The sequence below is a fragment of the Bos indicus x Bos taurus genome, chromosome 8, assembly GCF_003369695.1.
Source record: "Bos indicus x Bos taurus breed Angus x Brahman F1 hybrid chromosome 8, Bos_hybrid_MaternalHap_v2.0, whole genome shotgun sequence".
NCBI classification, from domain to species: Eukaryota; Metazoa; Chordata; class Mammalia; order Artiodactyla; family Bovidae; genus Bos; species Bos indicus x Bos taurus.
This window is the reverse complement of record NC_040083.1, coordinates 27,674,480-27,700,224: the sequence shown is the minus strand read 5'-3', so window position 1 is coordinate 27,700,224 and position 25,745 is coordinate 27,674,480. Positions and strand designations below refer to the sequence as shown.

At 39.7% G+C, this 25,745-nt stretch overlaps 1 protein-coding gene across 9 annotated transcripts in view; it reads right to left on the bottom strand.

Moving 5' to 3' along the window:
- Positions 1-261: 261 nt before the first annotated feature.
- BNC2 (basonuclin 2) overlaps positions 262-25,745 on the bottom strand; it is a 485,381-nt gene continuing 459,897 nt past the window's right edge. For 6 of the 9 annotated variants that reach the window (XM_027549181.1, XM_027549182.1, XM_027549179.1 and 3 more), the window contains one exon: positions 262-10,252. In XM_027549181.1, coding sequence (XP_027404982.1) covers positions 9,592-10,252 — 661 coding nt within the window. In that variant the 3' untranslated portion in view covers positions 262-9,591. Of the gene's footprint in view, positions 10,253-11,861; positions 11,896-17,032; positions 25,553-25,745 lie in introns of those variants that run through there. The other 3 variants (XM_027549184.1, XM_027549186.1, XM_027549187.1) reach the window with 2 other exon arrangements.

Here is a 25,745-nt window from a genome sequence, read left to right as displayed (position 1 = left end):
GCTGGGCTCTGTTGGAACTGACTGACTAGGATCTCTGGGGCTCTGACTCAGCTTGGCTATCTGAGCATGAGATGAATTTGATTTTCCTAAGAAGTGTGTTCAATAATAGCATGATTCAGTCCAAAAAGGAGACCAAGTTATCTAACATGGGAGCTTAAATAAGGGTGAATCACAATGTAAGCTAAAGTGTTTCTTGGTGTATTTCATAGTGATCTCTTGGGGTTGGTTGAGGTTTCTTCAAATCAAGGAGGTAAGAAGAGATCAGTGACTGATAAATCTTTAATATAAAAATTGTACAAGAATTTTGATACAAATTACAAGAGGTATTTGGACAAAATATGAATAAAATTCCATTTACATCCCCAAACCCTTATGCATTTTATGCAAAAGACATAGACAGTTATAGTACAGAAAATACAACAAAGGAAACGGCAAATAAAAACTTTTAATTCCCTTAAACTACTAAGAAAAACAAAACAAAACAAAAACAAAACCCTTGTTCAAGGTACATACAGTATTTATGAAGCTACCGACGTCACAATGATCAGATCAGGGTGATGTAAGCTGTGCCCGTCCCTGGGTGCTGACCCCTTTCGTAGTGCAGACCTTGGTTCTGTGACAGGCTGGGCAGGAGAGGCTGGTTTGATGCAGAGGAGGACAGAAACAAACAAACAAAGCACAGCCCTCCCCACCAAACTCCAGGGTAGGGGGTGGGGAAAAGGACCTATCTTGGGGAAAATTCCTTTTCCTTAAGATATTTCAGTTCCCTTTGGCCAATTTTGCTGTCAAATAGGAGGGTTGTGTCCAGTGTTCTTGTTAGCAAGACACACCAGTGGGTTTGGGGTGAGTAAGAAAGTTATGTATTCTCTCAACCAGGTGAGGGAATCTTGCTAGTTCTAAAAGGCTTAGTCGATGAGGAGCATTTGAGAGCCGAGAGCTTGCTTTCCTGAAGTATTGATTCACCTCCACTTTTGAGGAAAGGCCCAGGGAGGCCTCAGACCCACATCTTCTCCTGGTTTCTCCACCTCCCTCACCCCTCTGACCTCCAGGTACCCATGTTTAGCTCTCCTGCCCTGTTCATACTGGCATTGGTAGGAAAATGGTTGACACTTTTCTGGCAGGGCAGCAGAACCAAAGTTTGCACAGGAAAGTGAGAGCACCATATATTATAAATCTTAGTCAGATCAGGTTAATATATAATACTAGAACAGCTCATTCACTTAATTCACGTTATGTAAACCCCAGACAGGGTGGAACACACAAATGTTTCCAGAGCATCAAAATCCAGATGAAGGAGGGAGTGTTCTACCTTCTTGCTTCAGAAAAGATTTTCTTTGAAGAGGGTGGGTGAGATCAGAAGAAGAAAGGGCAGGAGTGGAAAGATAATGAAGTCAGGGGAGATTAAGATGGGCAATGAGAGGAGTGGATCTGTACAAAGACATGCAAAAACACTCCAAATTGAGTACTAGATGAAAACAGTCAACTTGGTTTACACATCTCGAGTGAGCCTGTTAACTGAGCACATTGTCTGGGAATCAAGAGCATCATGCCTCATGAATCACTGCTGCTCTTGGCCACGGCGCTGATTCACAGGCAGGCCAGGGGTGCTCTGTGGCCTAGAGTGGGAAGGGCAGGGCATGCGGCTCCTGCAGAAACAGTGCCAGGTCAGCTCACCTTGGGGGAGGTCTGCCAAGAGGGCTGGTCTTTTCTCCCCCTCTTGCGGAAACTGTTTCCAGGGCCAGAGGAGTGGGACTCTCTGACACCGATGGGCCCCTTCACCCCTGGGGCCACCTCTCAATCCTTGCATTTTGTAACAGCAGTGGGCAGAGCCGGTTGGTACTGGACTGATGTGCCATCTTGTGCATTATTTCAGCATCGTGTTTGGCAACAGGAAGCCTTATAAAGTCTTGGTTTAGCGCTTGCATACTTTAAGAAATATAGTTTTATACTATCTATTTCTTTCCATTTTTGTTAAAATACCTTTTTCCACTCTTCCTTCCCTTCAAAGAATCTTAGAAAAAGGAAGCTAAAAATATACTAAAACAATTAAAACTGTCCTTAAGCATACCTATTATTTAAGTGGGGGGGGTACAGCTAATATTGAATAATCTGTGCAATTTTGGCAACTGAATTTTTAATTAAGATTCTCTTAAGATGTTTGCTAAATGATTGTAATATATACATACTGGGAGAACTTAAAAACATCAACTGCTTTTTCCCTGACCCCAAGAATCGTTACTCAAAGTGCTTTCCTGCCCAGTCCACATACTGCTTAATACAATTATTTTAGCACAGGTTTGTCTACATAGACCTTTTGTCTCTGCCACTTTTCTCTCTTTCCAAAAGTTTGCATCAAAGATGACACCTGCACGTGTCTTATTTTTTGACACAGATTTAAAATGTGACTGTTCAAAGTCAGTGGGGGGAGAGGGGTGGGATCAACAGCATCTACCAGACCCACTGCACGAGTTTAGAAAGAAGCAGGGTGTCCCCCTAATTCCCCAAGAGGCACACTGAGACCTTATTGTTCATTTAGCCACTAACTAGCCACTTTTATGATCCTGTAAGTAGTTCAGTATACAAAAATAGCAGCCAATTCTTATATATGTTATTTGGGCTCAAGATGTTTAGGAAGATCACATTTTCACATGATTTTTCTTGTACCTTTTGTTCCCTCGTACTTGATTTTGTAAAGCTCATGTGCTTATACTTACCCAAATTCTCCCAAAGTGGAGAATTTACTTTCTACATATAGGGTAGTCCCTGTTTTAGTGATTAAACTCAAAGTCCCTGTGCCTTATTATTTTTTTCAGATTGTCAGTCCAATTAAAGGTGAATCTGTCCTGTTACACTATGGATTTGGAGGTTGTCACGGCAAGATACTCGTGTACATCTAGACTACTGGTTGGAGGCCAAAGCTAAAAAATTTTTTTTCAAACCACCACGCACAACCAATTTGTTTACAGCACGTGCACTTTTTGAAGGAGAGGAAAAACATCTTACTTCTTTATTTACAGAACATGGGGCAATCTAATCCCACCTTTGCCACTGACTTGTAGAAACTTTGTTCTAATTATGGGGCCATACCCAGTACTCCCAAAATACATGGGCTTAGAATTGCAATACTTAAGTTTCCAAAGACCCAGAGGATGCTGTCAAAGCCAGAATCTCTCTGCTGACCCTTTATTTAAGAAGTAGTCTTGTTACTGTGCACTTAATAGCTAGAGAGGGCACTGCGAGGCAGCCTTGGGCTTACCAGAGATACAGTTGAGTGGGTGTGTGTATGTGCTCGTGTGCTGGGAGGAGGTGCAGGGAGGGAGGGAGAGTGACTGTGGATGTGTGTGCATCGGGGAACTCAGTGGGAAAGCCTAGCCCTTGTACTCAATTTCCCCTTCACAAGGGATAAACAGGCAATTACGCATCCTTTTATATTTGATGGCCAAGTGCTGAACTGGAAAGCACACTATTAGTTTGTGTCCCTTCAGGGCCAGGGCAATAAGTAGCCAGGAGAGCTGGGGCTGAAGCAGACAGGGTGTTGTCTGCTGTTAGTGTGACAGTCTTGTCAGCAGCGTTCACATTACTGGAAGGTAATAAAGTGACAAGTAAGTTATTAGAAAGATATGAGGTGAAATTGAACCGAAGCTTCTCGCTGCTCAGCCTGGCTTTTTCTGTTTCCTCTTTTGTAATGGTCCACTATTTGTTACAAACTGAGCCTTGTCTTGATAGTCTATATAGAAAAAAAATTTTTTTTTTGCTTGCAGTAAAGGTCAAGTGAATTTACAACAACACTTCAGAGGAGAAGAATAAAGATAGTTTTATGACAACTATAGTATGTTACTTCAAAAAAATATATAGCATTATAATGAACAATAATGCTGATCCAATTCAGTGTACTTGTAAAAATGCTTAGTTTTTTTTCTTTAAACCCCCTGTGACCGGGCATTTGGATTTTTCGACAAATGCCAAAAAGATAGCAGTTGATGTCCAGTTATTGCCGAATGACCATAAACATCATCTTGTGCAAGATGTGGGAAGAATAAGGATGATGGGAGGATACAGGAGAGGATGGGTGTCTGGGCAACAGTGATGTTACATTAGCCCACCAGTCAGTTGTACAGCTGGATTTACATAATACTAATGGGAAAGTACCGTGTACAGTGAGCAGTCCTGACTATAGGAAAGGGAAATGCCTTTGGGGCAGAGCAGATGTGGCCTGATGCTAACACGAGGAAAGCTACCTACCACACATGGTTTGGCCTAGAGGGAGAATGTGAAAGCAGCAAAGTTGCTTTTATGTTCGGTAGGAAGGTGAGTGAGCTCACATTTTGATCAAGAGATCTTTGCAGCCAAAGAGCAGTACAACCGCGGCTATGCGGGCAAGCCACAGTCACGATGGAGAAAGAACAGACCTGCGCTGGCAATCACGTCTTTCCACTCAGCACAACTAGGGCTTGGTCTGACCACCAGCCTTTTCTAGGATCTGGTAGACCCAATGGATCTGTAAGTTCCCTAAGGGACTTGAGCATCACTTCCACTCCAAAAGTAAGAGAAGAAGAACACCCCAGCCCCACCCCGCCACTGCCTGCCTGACCTGCTGGGACTTGAGCTATTCCAGGCAGCACTCTTGCTGTCCTCCTCCCTTCTCAGACTAGGGTTCAGTGAGGCGCCTGGTCACGGGGTGCTGTGGGATGCGCTGCAGGGATCCGCTCCTACCCACTGCTAGGCAGAGTTGCACCGGACGCTTCTCTTGACTGCCTCCTTTCAGTGTGTCCACTATTTTCTTTTCTAGTTATCTTCAAACCAGGACAGGTGCAAGTCTTCTACTTAACACCCCTCACTTCACTGTACAAAACTGTGCTTCCCTCCAGTCTCTGTGGCACCTGTCTCTGAATGCTCTCCATACTTATTTAAACCCCTCCCATTAGAAACACAGAGAATGAGAAGGAGAAGCAAACTCCTCTAAATATTCCAAGTCTGGGTGAAATATAAGCGATGTTTTTAAACCCCAAAATGTGTCACAATTTTTGCAAAGCTCAAGAGAAGGTGTGTGTCCATAAGATCAAAGAAAGTATCTTCTGGCTGATTTGTTTCGTATGACAGTAGATGTAGCGTGTCTTATGACAGGTGACACTTATGTACTTAGTCCATTTGGCCCAACACTGAAGACCGAGTGCAAGTTAGGACTGCTCAGGTCAACGGCTGGCAGTTAGCAGCATGTCCATCTCAATCTGGTTACTGCTTCCTTCTGTTTTAATTCCCAAGGGCCTCTGTTCTCATTTGCTTGGCACACGTGAGGGGTGTGTACAGAGGAGAAGGAACAAAAGGTCACTTTTTATTTGGTGGGAACCTAGTGCATGTTTCCCCTGAGTAAAATGAGGAGAATGCCTCTGTAACAGCCCCTTCTCGATATATTCAAAGCTTGCCTTTTTAAAAAAATCGCTATATATATATATTTGCTATTTTTTTTAAAAAGGCAAGCTTTGAGTATATCGAGAAGGGGCTATATTATATATATATATATTATATATGCATACACACACTAACAGGCTATTAACCAGTTATGTGCCTTTCTCCTCATACTGGAAGAGCCTGGGAACTCATGACCAAATAAATTACACTATAAGGACAGTGGTGCCATTGTGCTAAAAACAATTTCAAAAGAGATGTCTGCCAGCTTTAAAAGGCATCGGCCTGGACTAAGATCTGAAATGCACTGACTTATTTCTATACAATTAATAGCAGAACGAAGAATGTCATGCTTTTTATCACATTTTAAACACCAAATTATTTATTATCTCTTGTTATTCTTGCTCCGGGTCATCCCCCTCCACAACACACAGACAGTCCTTAAAGGAGACTAAGCCTTTTCTGATCCTTACTAACACATAGCTTAAAATGATCAAAACAGAACATTTCAATACCACCTAGCAAACATGCATGTTAATAATACTGCCCAGTTTTGTACCTGTGACAGAATGCTGGTTAAAATGAATCAAGTGGGGGAAAAGGTTGCTTGGATGAAATGCTGCATGAGTCTCAGTGAACTCCGGGAGTTTGTGATGGACAGGGAGGCCTGGCGTGCTGCGATTCATGGGGTCGCAAAGAGTCGGACACGACTGAGCGACTGATCTGATTCCTTTTTCAGCCGCCCTAGCATGGATGCAGCTGGACAGAGCCTGTGTCACAACAGAAAACTCCTATGAAAAAAGAAATGAGTATGAATGGACAGAGAGGAAGGGCTCAATGGTTAAAATGGTGATCACATCATCCTTCCCATTTGCAAATAAGCCTTGGGATCACCATCTTAACTAGATTTAGAGTTAAGTCAAAACACTGCACTCAGGCACACACCCAAGAACAAGCGACACTCTGGGACTAGAAGAAATGTACGTTTTCATGATTCTACATCTTCTGGACCACTTCTGTCCACTCCCCCTGTCCCTTTTAAGCAACTAGGCTTTAAACTGGAAAATATTATACATCACTTAAAAGGCCACCGTAACACGTGGGCACTTGAGGCACAAAACTAGTAGCAAAGAGGGGAGAGACTTACAAAGGGCAGGTTGTCCAGGACTCACTGTCATTTCTCCAACAAAAGGCAGGTCAACACATTCATGCTTCTGAGCAATGGAAATTCTGCTTGAGAATCTTGTTACTTCTGGGCTTATTCTAACTGGCTATCCACATCAGCCTGGTTTGTGGCGAGTTAACAAACACTTGTTCTAAGCCTAGTTCCTTTGTTGTGACCTGCTGACAGCTATGTAATTCACTCATTAGGGCTCTTTGACCTTTTAGTTGACATTAAACAGACTAAGCACTGATTTTGTACAAGCTGAGTTCTAATATCTCAACCGAGAGTGTAATTGTTAAAAATCGCTGAAAATGTGTCATTTCATAAAAGTGTCATTTGGTCTATATACGCTTGCAAAGCTAGTGTTTCCATAATCTTTTGCTGGGATACCAACAAAATATTTTTTCCACCCTTCTGGAATCAAATCAGTTGGTTAATGGGGCAATAGCGCAACACAGAAGGCTAAGAGGACCAAAATGTTTGCAAACAAATTTTCATTATTCTAGTTCAATCTTCCACAAACATACTGTACAGAGTCTTATATGGTATAAAACAAAGGAAAACATCTGTCTATTCAGTTTAACAACACTGAAATAAAGCGATTAAGACTTTGGGGAATTCAAAGGTACAAGAAAAACAAAAACGGTTAGCACTAATTCCTCAGCTTTTTTACCGTAAACATTTGTCATTAAAACATAGTGTTTGATATAGTTTCTTTTGTACTGCAAATACTTTTGGTCTCTCCTCACTGTAGAACAAATGAAAAATTAAATGAACCCCATAGCATCCTCTGAAGGAGATGAAAAGATAAAGCTGCTAGACACATCTAGCTTAAGATTCCATTGTTTCTGAAATTTTCACACAAAAAATACTGAAGCCTCAACTAATGATGCTTATTTTTGGAAACAATAAATACTGAGGTACAATAAATCCTACAGGAATAGTAACAAGAGAAACATATTAACAGTTTCCTTTGGCAAATTTAACGGAAGTGAATGCTGATGCGAACCTAGAAAAAAATAATTATGAAACATATGAAAAATGGAAATGCCATTAAAAAGTTAAGACAAAGGGAGTATTTCTTTTAGACTGATGAAAGAAATGTTTGAGGCCCTTCAATGCAGAAAAGAAATACATTCTCTTTAAATTATTGTGTCCTGTTCGACAAAATATGCCTTGTTTATCTTTTGCCCCCTCCACTTAAAAAAAAAAGACAACAAAACACAGTCTGCAATGCACACCCTAATGGTTTTGGCTGCAGATTGAATCTGAGTAAATATCATCATTTAGTCAGTATGTTGTGGTAGCTGAGGCTGCCGATGTGGTTAACCAGCTCAGGCAACATGTGTAAACATCGGAAACAAAATAAAACAAAACAAAAAAGGTTTGGAGAATCCTCTCCCTGCTCTTTCTCACTCTCGATTGCTTGGTTTCAGGCTTGCTTTCATTTCTCTCTGACAAATCGCGTGGGGAAACGCAAAACACTAAACAGTGAGAGATCCTATTTTAAACCCCCTTCTTCTGGCTGCTCAGAAAGGAGTATTGCTTAGTTCAAGTTCAGCACATGTTTGCAAAGCTTCCAAGTACTGCTGCCTCTACCATTAAATGTCTTTTGATTTTGTCTATCAAACCAGCCTGAATCATAGTACTACTGCAGTACTTGTGACAAATTACACAGCCACATAATAGACCAACTCAGCTCAGACTTTTTCCTTCTTCTTAATGGAGAAGGGTCAGGTCCTTGCGCATGAGCATTCAGCTCTTTCACTGTATTCAGCTTTGCTCCGTAGTGAGTAATTTGGGCTTCTGTATCCTGAAATATTATCCTGCCTCTAAAGAATAAATGCCTTGGCTGTTTCACACGCATCACTTTGTTTTCCTTTTATGTAACTTAACATATAAGCAAGAAGGATACAATGTTGATTGTAATAACATTCGGCACTTGAAAGCATCACCAAGTGTTTTTTTCTTAAAGCGGTTTCCTGGTGGCCGACAAATTGGCCTGTGGTTATGTTGAGTGACTAATTGTATTTTCTTTTCTGGAAACTTGTGCAAAGTTGGCAGTTTTGTGTTAACACTAATACTTTTGTTTGGCGTTTGTGCCCTATACTGACCAGACCATTTTTATACAAGTGAATTTTTTAAAAAAGACACTTACTTGAAGTATGGCAATAGTTTAAGGATAAAAAAGAAGCATGGATATTACACATCCCCTTGTAGTGTATGAAAAAAAGTGCATGACTGGATTTATGTACTAGTACAGGACATTTTAAAAAATCAGATCTGTGCTGTAAGGCATGCCAGCACCTCTTTATCACTATATCTAGCAGGTAGTAAAAACAAGACCATGTTTTTTTTCCTTAAAAAATGTGCATTAATGCTAACATAAATGAATAGAGCTAGCCAGCAAACTATTTTTTTTCCTGTATATCTAACAGCTGGATGTAACTGTAAAAATTAAACAAAAGAGTTAAACAACCATCAATACAATTGTTTTACATCATTGGCCTCTCAAGGCTAAATATTTACAGGTGAATCTGCCATGCTTTAAATGAAGATTCTCTCAAAACCTTAAAGTTCACAAAAGACAACTATAAGAAGTTCCTTTTTTGTTTCCCCCCCCCCTTTATCTCTTTGCAGGCAACAGTCATGGGTACAACAAATCGTCTCTTTGGAGAGGACCAAAAATTGTTATTCTGTCAAAGTTTGGGCTAGTTGCACGCTTTTATGTGTGCGCATGTGTACTTAAAGGGTACTTTGTTTCACCTCTAAATTAAAGATCTGACCTCTTTCTCAAAACTATAAAGGAAAAAGACAAAAAATTTCAAAAGCACCTAGTGTTTATCTTCTTATATCTAAAGAAAAGAAAACGTGTGGGTGTGTGTGTATGTAGCCACAGGTATACATGTGTGTACACACACACACACCCTCCCCCAAGTACACAAGCACACACTGACTATGGCAGTTCAGATACATAGGCCATCTGGTGAGAGCTGGCATTTGTAGTGTCCGTTCTGAGACTAATCTACTGCAGTGAAGGGAATGTTTTTGTGGAGATTAGGGTTCTGACTGTGCCGATTCCGGCTTCGCACAGAGGAAAACATCATATTGCAACCGGGGACTTTGCACTTGTGCATCTCTCGCAAATGCACGGTTTTGTAGTGCACCCTCAGCGTCCCCTTGTTGCTGTACATCTTGTGGCAAATGGTACACATGATCCCACCAGTGCTCCCGGACAAGCTGTTGAACATCAGAGACCCTGAAACGTCAGCCCCGAGGCCGCCAGGGAGGGTGGGGGCCTCAGCCTTGTGCGCCGACTCCCCGCTGTCACTCGCCCCGTCAATGTCGTCCAGGAGAATCCCCTCATCGCTGCCGGCGTCGGATTCTCTGGAGGAATGGATGCTGCTGCTGGACTGGAGGCTGGAGGTGGTGCTCAGGTCCAGGACCATGTAGTCCTCCGCCATGCCCCTCCCATACCCGTTCAGGTGGGAGTCTTCCGTCCCCGCGGGAGAGGAGGCATCTTCCCTGATGTCGAGCCCCAGGGGGTGCTGGGCACCATAGATCTTCATCAAAAATTCATCCCGGAGGTCCTTGCTAAGGGAGGGCTGTGATGAGTCCAGGCCCATGTCATCGAGTTCTTTGGTCAACAGTTTACGATGCAGGTTTATGTTGGCACTGTGTCTAGGAAAACAAGAGGGAAGTGGGGGCGGGTAGGTGTACAGGGAGTGGAGAGGGCGAGAAAAAAGAGAGCATTTTAAAATTGATTCAGTTTCCGCCAGGCATCACCTAAGCGCATTCATTGCTAATGACATTATTGTAAAAAGCAAGCATTTTCCTACATCCTCAGGATTAGGGAGTAAGTGGCAGCGGGGAGTGCAATAAGGGGAGCTCTTGATTAACATAATTTTTATAAGAGAGTGAAAGTCCTCAATGGAAGGATGAAAGCAAACCCATGTACCTTTTTCTGAATGATTGTTCTGTTCCTTTCACTCTGTAGCAGCATCAGCTGCAGAGAATCTCACAGCAGAGATTTGAAAAAATATACTGAATATGATCAACGAATGGAAACTTTCTGCTTGTCCAAACCAAATAATTTGAATTTACCTAAAAACAGAAGGAAACCCCCTTTTTTCTACAGCAAACACTTTAGAGGTATGAAAAGGATACCTTTTTTTTTTTTTTTAAGTAAATGGTTTAGATAATTTAGAATTTGCTTGACAAAACAACAACTTGTTCACCCTCATCTTCCTCATCTTATTTAAGAAAATAATTTAGCTTAGCAGGTTAGCAATTTATTTAATAAAAATAGGGTTATACACTATCTTTAAATCCCCTTTTTAAGAATGATTTGGGATCTCAGCTAAATCTAATAGTAAAATACATTTATCTTCAGAAGCTGCTGTATTTCAGAGTTAAAAATAATATTTCAAGTAATTCCAAGTTGTAAACTTTAATCTTAAAAAAAGGTGAAAAACAGAAGTTGGCTTAGTAAATAAAATCCACCCCCCATTAAAAAAAAAAAAAAATCACACCCAACAGAAAAAAAAAAAAAAAGGGACCAAAAAAGAAAAAAACCCACACACAATACCAAAAAAAAAAAAAAAAATTCAAGCACAATAATAACACATGGTCCCTCCATTTTAATAACTGGAATCCATACTTCTTAGGCAAGCAAAACTTATACTGTACTCACTGAGCGCTTTGCTTGTATATATATATATGTATATATATAAAGAAAAAAAAACCAAGATTTGTCCCAGAGCATCCATAGGGATGTCATGATTTACAAAGCCTGATAGTGTATTATCTATCTGAAAACATTGCCTTAGTATTTACATCCCCCATTTATTTTTAAAGTGCCCTTGGGCATATACCTCTCTCCACCTGCAAAGGCTTATGTTTGACAAGTGTCTAAATTGAAGGCTACCCTTCCAAAAAGCAAACCAATAAATAAATACAGATGCATAAAAGCTTCTCAATAATGGTGGAAGCTCTACATCTTGGAGAAGTTAATTGTGATCATAGAAATGACCTAGAATGGCCCGGATCAAGTTTGACAGACCTGCTGATTATAATTAAAAAGTATGGAAAATCCAAAATGAGTCACACCATTCGGTGACGAGCATGGCTAGTATTTCTTAGAGATGGTTGAGAGGTATGTGCCTCAGAGACAAGAAAGGTGGGAAACACGTTCCACCTTTCCACACAAGACAATATATAGCACTCTGGGTTTGAAGGGGCAGAGGGGCGGCGGCCCCCTCTGCACTGCACTTAGAACGGCTGAGCTTACCTTGTGATAATAACATCAGCTTTCTAATCTTTTGCTAAATCGATCACAAAAGAAAGCAAGAATGAGAGACAGAGAGAGAAAAAGAGAGAGAAGGAGAGAGAGAGAAAACAAATTCACATTCTAGACATCTGGTTTGGAAAAAAAACTTAAACAATAACATAGGGATTTAAAATGTTCTGATCAAAAAATCATTTTCTGTCATAAGCGATCATCTCATATGCTCTCTTGATGATTTTCAGATCAGCCGCATCATCCAAAAATCATAAATCAAATTAAGATAAACCAAATTCACAGCATCATCGTCATCCATAAATGAGTTCTATACAGATGCATGCAGTGTTGCGGATATGTGAATGATAAACAGAAGTGGTCCCCAGGGTCCCTGCTCTGACAGTCGCGCCCCGTCTCCCTGGTGTCAGATGGCAGATGATTCCAAATGCAGGTTGTTAAGCAGAGTGCAGGAAATGCCTACTGAGAAATCTTTCCCCCTGACATGTGGGTATGACGCCACTGGAGTTATTACAAGAATGTGGAAATAGAGTTACAGTACGTACTATTACGCCACTGATAAAACAACCTGCCAACCATAAGCAGCTCGCAAAATCCTACCCCTCTGTGTATTATTTTTAACACCCTCCCCTCCCTTTCTTAATTTCACAAACACACATTTTGCGATGACTTTAATCTAGAACTCTGTTGCTTCTCACACATCTGCAGTTACCGCTTCCTAGATTCACTGCTGAGAAAACAGCAGCCAGACACAGCAGTCACATCAAGACACACTGAATAAGGAAGAATAAATTAACACTGATGAAAGGACACACTGATCCCCAGATGGACACATCTTCCCTGAGATGACTTGTGAAATTACACATCTCCACTGTGGTGTTACCAGGAAGAGATGTTTCTCTTCATGTCTCACTTACAGCAATAGAAATCCGTAATCTAATTAGATGAGGTACCAGCCCTCAATATCTGTCAACCAAATGATGTGCAGAAATGTGTAGACTAGCTCTGGCACTGGGTTCAACAGTGTCCCTTTTCCGCTGTCAGCAGTACTGTTGGCCTCTGCTAATATAATTACATTGACTTTTATTCAATTAAGTGCCATCCTTGCCTTTAAAAAAAAAAGCTACTTTATCAATTGATTCAGGTGTAATGCAATAATAAAGATGAACTCATGGCAGTGCATTAGCTCTGCTGTTCATAACTTCAGTCCATGGGTTCATTCGTGATAGTCGATTTCCATTATGCAACCACAGTTCAAGAGAATTGATTCTTTTATGTTCATTTCTTAATCTATTTCATTTTTGTGTAATAATCCTCCTGAATGCCATATGCAAAATACCAGAAGTAGGGATAGGAGGAACGTGTGGTGGAAAGCTGACTGGTTCACTCTCACGATGGTGGGCTTGGAGCTGTTAACTCCCAGTATTACTGGAGTGGAAAGAGGCAAAGCAAGAGGGAGAGGAGATAGACTCTTGAGAGAGTCCTGATCCTGTACCTCAGGAGGTTAGCTTTGCCTCTGCAGAATGGACAAAATGCAGTGCTTGATGTTAACAGACTTGGACTCAGTCAATCCAAACCACGAACCGCCACAGAACACTACTGAGGAGAAGAGATGAAGACCAGGAGCTAACAGCAACTTACAAGTTTACATGGATCAGCAAAACCTAGAGAGGTGAAAAGGAAGATGAAGAGACACAGAAACAAGAGTCACCAAGAGACTATCAGGTATACAAGGAAGAGGACTCTGAAAAGTTCAAGAAGACCAGAGAGTGCTGGAAATGGGAGGACCCCCGCCAGAGAAAGCAGGGGGCAACTGTCTGTAATAAGGAGCAGGAGGCCTCCAGAAAGGAACAGATTTTGAGTTCTCCAGAGATGAGTTTTTCTAATGAACCTAATGTTCTAAATATTTGTCTCCAGAAAAGAGGAAAAAATAACCATGAACTAAAACTGTATTAGAACTTATTATACTTTATAAGAATGTCAGCAGTACAAAAGCTGTTTCTCTTTGCGTTGACTGGGTATTAGGTAGGTAATACCAGTATGAGGAGGCAGCTTCCTTTTAGAGGAAAAAAGAGACTGGGATGAAAACAGAAGGTAAGTTGATAAGTAGAGGGAGGAAGCATCTGATCTTACGGGGGATCTCGTCAAGACAGTAGGACAAAATGTAGTTCCATGATGGTCACTTTTAAGAACACAAACTATATCTTATTCAAGCTCAAGTCTCCTGCTGCGCAAGTAGAATACTGGGTTGACCAAAAAGTTCATTCGGATTTCCCCATCACATCTGATGGGAACAACTCTAACTTTTGATCAACCCAATACTTTGCACATGGGACATAATTAGAAGTACATTTATTTGACTTCAATCAGTAATAGGCAGAGTCTTAAACTTTCCCCAAAACAAATTACAGAAGTGGAAACAACGATCCCAAGATTGGGAACATGAACCTAAAGATTTAAGAAAAGACACAGATAATATTAATATTAAAGGTAATATTAAAAGTAATGCTACATAATAACTACGGCATGACACAGTCCTATAACTTGGGCGATGCTTAGAACCACAAATGTTTCTTCTGACCTCTGCACTCATTCCTACTATTTCTGTACTGAGTTTACCAAAGCCTCTTAAAAACTAAGAGCACCCTTAAAAGCAAAAGGTAATGAAGCTTATATGACATAGAAGAGGTCATGAAATCAGATTAACTCTTTGAAATGCTTGGTGGGAGCACTCTAACTAGATTAAAGTGGACTACCACTCTTTTTTGGTTTCTTTAACAAAAACAAGTCAATTATATCTCAGTTAAAAAAAGAAAATTTTACCATACAATCACAGAAGACAGCAAATCCAACAGTCAAATAAATGCAAACACCTTTTAGAGAAAGTCAGTCCTGTCTTGAGCTTTTCTTTCCTCACATTTCCCTTTCTAAGCTGGTTTAAATACCTAGTTCAACTTAATGCAATGTTTAACCATAAAAAGAAAAAAAAAAATTAAGCACACTGAAAAAATGTTTTGAGATTTTAACTTTGGTTTTGAGATACAAAGAAGAACTTTTTTAAAAAATAAGAATTTCATGACCAAGTTAGAAAATCAAAATGTGGCCATCAAACTGAATCAAGCTATAGGTTACATAAGAAGCCCAATCTAACCTTAATTCTTAAGTCAGTTCTAAGCCATCCTAAACTTACTGAACTGAAACAAAATGCTTGATAATTAATTGCGGTGCCCCAGGTGAAATGGAACTGAGGCTCCATTTTGGCCTAACTTTTGCCTTTATTTTTTCTGCTTATCTTTGCCACTTCACACACACAGGCACACACCTCAAACTGTCCAGAATGATCACAGTGAAGTATACACAGCAGAGAGCACCACATATAAATAGTGTATGTGTGTTTTTATGTATGTATATGGGCAGACATAAATTTATATTCAACCTGTAATATAAAATATAAAATCTGGATGCTGGGTTTGAGTGTATTGTTGGACACTGAGTCAATATTCCTGACTGGAAATGTAAATCTGCTCTCCAAATCCAAAGAAATGAAAAATTAAAACTTCTGTGCCTTATTTATTCTTTTATCTAGATTGCCGTGACACTACCTGTTGTCCTGAATACCTCAAAAATATTTGTATTCCCATTTATTGATGGTGGTATACTTTATAGCCCTGTGAAGTAATGATATTTTTGATAGTATATACATTTTTGCAAAATGAGCAGGTGCTCTCTAAGGTAGTATTTAAAGATTTTCTCCAAAAGATCTGAAAACCATCCCCAGCTCAGGAAATTTTAGTGAACAATGCTCAACCCCTTCCACCCCCCAAAAGTACAGAAGTACATGATAAATGCAAGAAACAAAAGCTAAGCAAATTCTTGCAAATTAAAAGTATGAAATCCAGTCCCTTCAATCCCTTTCAATATAAAACAAATCATCCATACTGGTCACGCAGACAGTTCTCTCTCCATTCAAATTATTCACTTGAAGATAAGCTCCCACCAAACTCTTTAGGGGTTTAGCTAATTTACTGCACAGATACGGCACGTCTGTTGTAATAACAGGTAGGATGTATTGGGGTCGACCATTTATCAGAATTAGACTTCTTTTCTCAATTCACAGTGAATTATGCTGCCTACATGACTCCCCTCTCTCAGAGCCTGCCATCCCCTTACGGCCCCTAATGTGGCAGGCAAACCAAATTGACAGTCTCATCTTGTCAACAAGGGGCGATTCTCCTGAGAAGCCATTTAACTTTGCCGAGGAAGCAATGTATTAATGTGCCTGTCCCAGGAATGTTAATCATCTTCAAGCTTCCAACCTAACTTTGACGTGAACGAAATCACCAAATTTGTTTAGTAAATGAATCGTAATATGCTAATAAGAAAGCATGACATATATGGAAAAGCCAAACAGATGGTTTGTTTACTCCACTTTGCAACTTTATAAATGTTGTAACTCTGAAGATGTTAGTGAGAATTATTGGTTTGTTGGCAGAGGCGAACATGTCTCTTGCATACTAAATCTGGCACTACGGCTACAAAACAATTTGTCATTGCTGTGGAATGCTTAAAAAATGTTAATGTAGTGATGGCATTTGGGAAGGAAGATTGGTGGATGGAAAATGTCTATGCTGGATGCTCAGGTTAAGTGCAGAATTGATATCCAACGCTGTTCCCTAACCATTTTACTTCTGAGCTGTATCTGACACATCGAGGCTTCTCAAGGGTGCTGATTATTCAATAGATAACCTGTTGCGCTGTAATGTGAGACGTGTGATATACTGTGAATAGGATTATGTTTTCATAGCACTTGGAAAATTTCTCAATCAGGCAGCTCATATGGTGTTCAGCTTACTACTACTACTGTTGGGTAAGAGAAAGCAAAGCCATTCATCCCAGCATCTTTTAAGGACTTGAATAAAATCTGAGCTACAATTTTGAGATTTATATTTACCCTGGATGAACTGCTGCTGCTGCTAAGTTGCTTCAGTCGTGTCTGACTCTGTGCGACCCCAGAGACGGCAGCTCACCAGGCTCCCCCGTCCCTGGGATTCTCCAGGCAAGAACACTGGAGTGGGTTGCCATTTCCTTCTCCAATGCATGAAAGTGAAAAGTGAAAGTGAAGTCGCTCAGTCGTGTCCCACTCTTTGCAACCCCATGGACTGCAGCCTACCAGGCTCTCTGTCCATGGGATTTTCCAGGCAAGAGTACTGGAGTGGGGTGCCATCACCTTCTCCGCTGGATGAACTAACTCTCCAGTTTTCAATCCCAGGTTTTATCATCTTATACAAAGAGTTCCGAAGATCTATTTCCAAAACAGTAAGAATGCATTTTTCTCTTGACATTTGAATTTCTTCTCCTATTTAAAAATAAGCTTTCTTTTCTGATGTGTACAACACGGAACGTCAGTTTCTGAGATCTTTTTCAAAGGAAATACTTCCTAACTATCCAAGAAGGTTTTATATCATTAAAACAATTTGTGATCTTTTAAAAAGAGAGCATTAGGGATGTGCGAGTTTCCCAGGGGACAGGATTTTGTAGGCAATATTATAATTGAGCTACGGCCTTATCTAGAATTCTGTGTTGAAAATGAAACTATTTAAGACACATGAACAAAAAGAATGCACAACCATCTAATTTATATCTTTGGTTAAATGGTGTCAAAACTACCAACAGGAAAACTTCAGGTAAGCAACCAGCAACACAACTATGCTACCTTTTAAAGTTCAGAAACATTCAGAGTTTTCTGAAATTCTTTTTACTCATGATTCACACAAGCATAGCCATAGAAGCAGAATTCTGTATGAAAGAGGTGCTTATTGCTTCCAATACCATTAACCACTTCCCCCAACTTCTTAGTCCTATATATACATACTGAGATCATCACACATCTTGTGGGATTCACCTGGTGTATCACCATAGAGTGAAATTTTTACCCGTCTGCCAAAGAGAAACGAGAGCAAAGCGAGCTAAAGAAACCTCTGACTTCATCTTGCTGCCCAAGGATCACTTTGGAGCAAGAAACATTAGCGGCTTTCCCAGCCTGGTGCATCTCTCTCATTTGAAACATCTCCTTGTTCCTGACCAACAAAGAAAATTTCAATAAGGTACTTTTACTGGTTTAACAACAGTGAGCTCTTGGGATTGTCAAAGTGCTAAGCCTTTTCCAAGGAGAGAAGAAATCAGCAGCTCAAATATAATTAACCTTCCATTCTCAATGCAAACTGCCACACACAGGAGCTCTGCAGTCTATTAGCGAAGTTATAATGGCCAACGGGCAGAAGCGAAATTGGTCAAAAAGTTGGCTACTGCTGTCATATTTTTGGAATTATGATTAATGGCACTAATAATGTGGATGATTACTGATATGTGTATCTCCAGCAGTTTATCATATTGCTCTGGCTGCCTACGTCCACAATAAGCAGGATGCTATCATTTACCTCTTTATTGAAGGCAATCCTTCTCTTGAAGGAGCATATTCTAATTACTTCGTAATGTTTTATGTCTTAAACATTTTGCAGCTCTGGACCTTGCCAACTGCTTCATGTCTACCATTGATTAATTACTGAATGTTTAATCAAAATTTAGAACCTAATGTAGTCATTTATGAGCACACTGCAGTGCCAAAGTAGTTAGGCTCTGCTCCCAAGTTTGGGGAGCGCTGGGTTAAAAATCAAATCCCAGCCAGGCATGAGGATCCAAGAATTTCACCTTGGGTGCTCTGAGGCTGCCAATTCCATCTCTGCTGATGAATGGAAGGTAATCTAACTACGGGTAAACAGCATCTTTACCTCCCCTCTCTCCACTGGATCTCTCTCTTTCCCTCTTCTCCTGGTTCCCTAATCAACAGAGCACTGCTGACTGCTTGCTTCTCAGAGCAAGAAGGTTCTCGTGAAAACCCAGCTCAAGAACATAGCTTTGAAGTGGTTAAACAAGTGAAAAAAAATTTGCTGGGACAAATACATAAGTTTTTTTTTTTTTTAATGTGGATTTTTTATGGTACTGTCATACAACCATTCACCGTTGAAGTTAAGTGTTTTTTTAATACCATTACTGAACTGCTGAAATGGATGCTAATATAGCTTGGAGTGCTAATGTCAAGTCCTGGTAATAAAAAAGACAGACTGCTGAATGAAATAATTTCAAGTAAAAAATAGAACAAAAGTACTCTCTCTCTTGCTCTCCACTTTTATTGAATTGGGACTGACTGAGCCAATTGCTTTAGAAGTCTGTAAAACACAATTACTAGTGAGCGGACTGACCCCCCAGTGCCCCCTTGGTGACAGAGCGGACTAAAAAGCCAGCAGAGTTCGAGCGGCTCCCCTTAGCTGGCCATCAGACCCATGAGGCTTACTTCTGAAGGTCTGTTGTTCTCATCGCCCAGATCTGTCTCTTCTGACTGAAAAATAATCTTATTTCCCATCCATGTGCTAAAGTAACTTCATACATCATTTCCCAAGATGAAGATGTCTATTCTGGCAATTAAGGATGATCTGTCTTTTGATATTCTTATTTATGTGGTTGTTCACATATAAACACGCATATACTTTATGTGGATACATTTACATGAGAACGTTAGCATAATTTTTGAATAGCTGGCAATAATTCCAATTGATATATGCAATAGCAAACTAGAGGCATCACTTACGTATGTTCAGGTTAGAAACACAGCTTTTTTTTTTTTTCCTAAGGTAAAGTCAAAATAATTAGAGCAAGCAAGAAAAAGAATTAAACCAGAAGTAGGTAACATTTTCCCCCCTAGTTAATAAAAGAAGTAATAAACTCCATAAAGTACTAGAGTTAAGATCACTAACACTTCAGGCATAACAGCTTTTTACCAGGAATTTACAACTCCTGTTTTAATTCAAGCTGCTTGCATTAGGACATAAAATCTAGGTATTTTAAAAAAGTGTAGCTTTCTGTTAACGGAAGAAAAATTGTCCTTTCCTGAAAAGCATTCTTTTTTCCTCTTTCTCAGCTTGCTTCTCTCTCTCACATGCACACACACACATCTTGGCACTCAAGAATCAAAGTTAATAAATCCTTTTTTTATGACATTGTAATTTTTTGGCAAGTGTAAACTCCTTTCATTTTCTGCCACATTCATTTATTTGAAGCTTGTGGGAGTCTTACGGCAAAAACGTTAAATTATTTCTGAGAAGGCTTTTTAAAAAGAGAAAAAAGAAACGTTTTCTAGCCCAACCTTCACAATGAAATTTCAACAGAGAAAGAAAAGTCTGTCTCCTTAGCACAACAACAAATCACTCTGCAAGAAAGGGCTGGTAGAAGCCTCTTACCTTATGGAGAACCCACCTTTGCAGGAAGGATACAAGCAAATACTAATATGTGTGTGAAGTCTCATAACCTGATTCCAGGTGAGAAATGGCCTTCCTTATTTGTTTTAAAAAAGAAAAGACTATCTACAAAAGCAAATACTTAGAATGAATCATTATGAGAAAGAATGAGACCAAAAAAGTCTATAAGGGGATCAGATAGATGGTGGGAGACCCAAGGGAGACAGAAATCATGAAGATGACCCTTTCAAAGTGGTGCCATCCTGAAAATTACCACCTATGCATGCAGTATGTACATGCTGATCTAAATGCTATTTCTGCCTGGATTTTCAAGTTCCCAATGGAGGGAGTAGTAGCTCATTCCTTTTGAGGGAAGGTAGGAATACAGGGTATATGAAAGCATTGCATTTACACAGTGGAAGTTATGTAGCCACAAGAGCTTTAATGGTACTCCCATCAAGAGAAATTTGTAAGAACTTCTTTGTATCATGGACAGGAAGTCCTTTGCTCGACATTAAGCTTTGTTGTCTAGTTGGTAGGCAGTTTGGTGGAAGTGATTGGTGTACTTCTTGGGCTGGAGGAGTGAAAGGTCAGCAGAGGCTTAAATGAGCTTGTCTTACATCCAGCTGGGCCAGCAGGAGGTCATTAGGAAGATCCGAGGCGCATGGTAGGCTTGACAGAGTCTCTCCCCATGATACAAGGAGGCCGTTTTGCTCACTGCTCTTCTCCCAGGATATAAAAAGAACCCCAGAGACAGGAATGACACTGAAGTTTATCTTACTACCAAAGTTTCGCTTGAGGAGGGCACAACCAGCAATTACTCAGAAGGGGGAATTTATTTTGTTTGTTTGCCTTTGATGGAAAGTAATGGAGATAAGTACAAAAGACCTATTGATCTCCTGGCTGTACTGTGAAACTAAAGAGTAACAGAGGGGGGGAAAAATGTCTTCCTTTAAAAGTCAGAGGACCAACAGGACTTTACCTTGTAAAAGAATTCTGGTAAAGGAGAGCTGCAGTTTGGATGGCAAAAAATATAGGAAATGAAAAAGCTGATGCCTTAAAGTGTTCTCTTCTCGTACTTGGAGAAGATTAACACACTGTTTGACAGCTAATTGTATTAGGGCAAATGCACTAATAGTTATCTTTAATTGGTGCTAAGTGGCTCATTTCTTGGAGGTATTGCCTGGTGAAATCATATGCATTTATTGCAAATCTCTCTTTGGAAACTTACAGAGAACTTTTCTAAACAAGAATGATGGGAAAAATGGATGTCGCTGCTGGGAAGGTGAAAACAGGAGGCAGGTAGCATGTTTTCGCATCTTCACCTCTGTTGTTAATGTATGCAGTGGCTCGTCAGAGGTAGCTCATGTTAATTTATTCCTGCACACCTGTACAGGGCTGGAAGTCAGGTAATCAAACAAGCAAAAACCATACATCTCTGCTTTTTAGCTACGGCTACCCAGAGGCCTATACAGGAACAAATTTAGTTCTGGAGACATCAGCAGGTTTTAATAAACCAAATACAGATGTCTTACTTCATACAAATCAAGAAGTTTACATGTTTAAATCTGGACGGATTTAAGTAGCAATCAAAGACAAGGTTTCCACTTGGCACCAATGGTTGCCTCATTATTTATTTATAAGTCACCCTAAGCAAATATTATTTTGTTTCTAAATTTATCCATGGGGCTGAATCACCTTTCCTACACCTTGCAGATCAAACATAATGCTTACCTTTCTGATAAAATTCAAGACAAACTGTAGCAATGAGTGGCCACTATTCTCAGAGGGAAGAGAGGAACAAAGATGGTAAAATTCATGTTAAGATGAAAAACAAACAGATTAAGTATTTCTTTCTATGCAGACCGTCTAGTTTCTGTAGACAAAGTCTTCATTATAATTGAGGGAGTTTTAAAACAGCCAATCACTGAAACAGATATAAATAGATTTTTAACATACTAGCAAATGATAAGGAATTCAGAAGAGGACACAGGGGTTTTTATTTTTTGGAATAAAAACCAAATGTAATTTATAAATGGGCTTCCCTAATATACAGATGATCCATGGCCACTCAGCCCTCCTGGGGATCAAAATACCAGAGAGAGGATAAGAAATGACCAAAGAAAGCCAGGGCCAACCACTTCTATGACACTCATCAAGAAACTGTCCTTTATGAAGATTGCAGGTTCTAGGCCAGTTAGAATTCTTCCCAGGGAGTATTTTCATAGGTATACTTAAAAACCTAGAGTCAGCTTTGCTGTTCCCTGAAAGCAGAGTATCTTAGCAGAAAAATCAAGGGTAAACAAGAAAGAAGTCCAGATGGCTAGTGTCAGTATACACTTAAATACTTAAATATCAGCCATCGCCTTATAGTTCTGTAGTTCTTTACAGGGAAAGTAATTTACATTGTGCTTCTAAAACTCAGAATAAAAAGTACCCTAACAGCCACCTAATGACCAGATGAATTGGAGTTTGTGTATATTAGCTTGCTCTGTGTCATTAGTGTCTTTCAAATTTATTAAACTCACACTCATTCACAAATGTATAGAAAGGACACTTCTGATACTTCACTCAGAATCCTCAGCCCTCACAAACCTTGCCTGTGCCCCACTCTCTCGCTCATGTCCCTTTTGGTGACTTCACACAAAGAATATTGTTTTTCAAAAAGCCTTCAATCTGATCTTACAAGACCTAGAAAGATGCTAAGCAAAGACTTGGACATCTCTGCTAACTAGTCGCCAAGTGTAAAACACAGCATTTACCATCTTTCTACTTCCATCCTGCTAACTGCCTGTCTGAGACCAAACACACAACTCCCTCAAATACAATCATCTTGAAAGAAGCCCAGGAAGACCTGTTTCTCACTCCGGTAAGGTGTTCTAAGCCCAAAGACAAGAAGGCTGCTTTCATAAATAGAAGGAAGAGGGTTTATTCTGTTAGTTTTATCACAGGTAAACCCCTTGCATACTTCGACCCCAACTCAAAATGCCTTCTAATGCTCTGTTTGCACAAGGAAGATGTTGCAGAGTCCAGGATGGATGAATCAAGATGCTGGGGAGAGGAGAGAAATGGACACAGGGACAGCAGGATTAGAGACGGGGGGGATTTCTGCTTGGGAAGGTGTGTTGGGTCACAGAAAGGTAAGAAAACTCAGCCTAACTTCATAGTGGATTGAAGAGGAAAAAAGCAGGGATGAAATTCCTGGGGTTCTTGCGACTGATACAGGAAGAGTGAAGAGACAAGGGAAGAGAAGTCTACTGGGTAGATTTGAGATGTGAGGCAGAGGCTTTGTGAATAAGGAGATCAAATTACAGGTCAACATTAGTTGATGACAATGAAACAGGGGTACAATTATAGTGCAGTTATGTTTCCTGAGATGCAGAAGAGGATGGTATTCAATGGCACCCCTGTTTTTGCGTATTCGGTGGTAGCTATGCTCACATATTAACTCAAGTCATAGACTCAACAAGGATGAACACTCTTCTTATAAAAAAAAAAAGTTGAAGTATCAAAGTTTCTGCTAAGTGTTTACCCTGGGGTCAAAAGATTTGAGGACTCTTGCAAAGCAAAGTTTCAAGTGAGAATCAGAAGACTTTCTTGTACAGTACTTTTTTTTTCCAATTTGCTTTTTATCGTGTGTGACAAAATTCCAGAATTAAAACGATTCGGCGTGACGTGCTATTTCACCCATACGAAATGTAATCACCTGTCTTCTGGGGTTTGCAATCTCTTGTGAGACTGAACATACATATCTGTATTATGCTTCCCACCTGGAATATCCTATATCCTAGTTATCCTGGGCAGTGGTCTTAACTTGTGTATGGATGGTCACCCATGGAACACTCAATCCTTAAGAGTAAAATTAGAGACTGAAATATTCTGCTTCTGTCAATAAATGTTTTTCCTCAGACAAACCACCCTCTGCACAGTACTTCCTTATACACTGAGGCATAAAAACAGCGCTCGTGTTTTCTGGTGGCTTGATGTAAATGAAAGCACCAAGCTTTGGGTGTTGTAGCCTTTGGTCCCAGAGCCATTTATTTGAGTGTTATGACTTGCAGTATTTTCAGCAAACCAACTAAAACTGTGATAGGAATTCATGCAAATAAGCTTAAATTTTGGCTTGTCTTCAAACACTCCATTTCCATAAATATTTTATGCAGTTTTTCATGAGTCTTTTATTTTTGTTAAAAAAAAAAATCCAATGCATTAACCTCATTATCACAAGTGCACTATTTCAAGTGTAAAAGAATGAATATTACTTACAAACGTGGGGGGGATGGATATAGTATTATATTTTATTATTCAAAGTCTAGCTATCTTAACTGCTGTATTCTGGGACTGTCAATGATAACCTGGAACTGAAAAGAACTCTGTGACCATAAAACATTTTTACAGAACAAGGTAAATGGAGTTGGGGGGAGGGAATTTTTTAAGAAGATAAATTTCTCTTCAAAGCATGTTTTGAATTGTATGAAGAAAGCCACTCAATTTTTTCTCAGAGATTTTGCTTTTCATGCATTGGGTCCCTTGTATTTTAGTAGAAAGGAAAATATTTTTTTCTTTTATTTTTAAGAAGACTGAATTTTTAAATATGGAAAAAACAGAACATTATAGAGGCAAGTCACTACTTTTCAGCATACTTCTATTGTTGTTACTTTATGAAACAACTCTACCCACCAGGGAAACACTAGAATTTGGGTGGTAGCTATTTGGAAACTTCCTAGTTAATATTGTTTCTTCTACATATATTGATTTTTACCATGTAAAAAATTTTCTCCAGATACATTATTAAAAGACAATGTAAAACCAAAAACTGCATTTGTTATAATGGGATGAACTAACTGTGTGACTCTAGTTAGGCGGGTGTATACTCTGCTCATAAGCTTATCTCCACAAGAGGAGGACAGCTGTACTACTCCACCACTGACCACCTTAACACATTCCTTTTATATTACATTTTCTTTAAGATTGAAAAAGAACACTGCAGGTTTAGGACCAGCTGCTTCTGTTTAAGCCCAACTGTTTCAGAGCCACAGCTACATACCTAAGGTGTGATGTCATCTGAAGGCTGGACATAATATATTCTAACTGATCCTCAAAGTATATGCATGCCTCCCCTTCTATGCATAATTCCCATAACAGACTATATGTTAGAGATGTGCTCAAAGACATTGTGAAGTTGAAGTAACCCACAATCGTCATTACATTTCCCCATATCAACAATTATTTCGGTCCCATTGTCTTCCGGTATTTCTACGACTCTTAAAGAATTCATGGACACACTAAATACTCATGTAAGAATGATAACATTTCTGGTTATACCTACGCAGATGCAGGCTGTCTCGATGTCCTGGACCTATGGTTCTTTCCATCCGTAAATTTCTGTTTCTATATTGGATAAATACGTGTGTATGAAGATAATATATTGATTTAATTATAAAGCCACAAGGCAAAGCAGAAATATATATAACAGAAGCTGCAGCTTCTAAGTGAAGGTTCACGGGAAAGCAGGGAACTGTGTACACAGTTAACTTATTCACACCTAGATGCATGGAAACACACACACACAAACACACACACG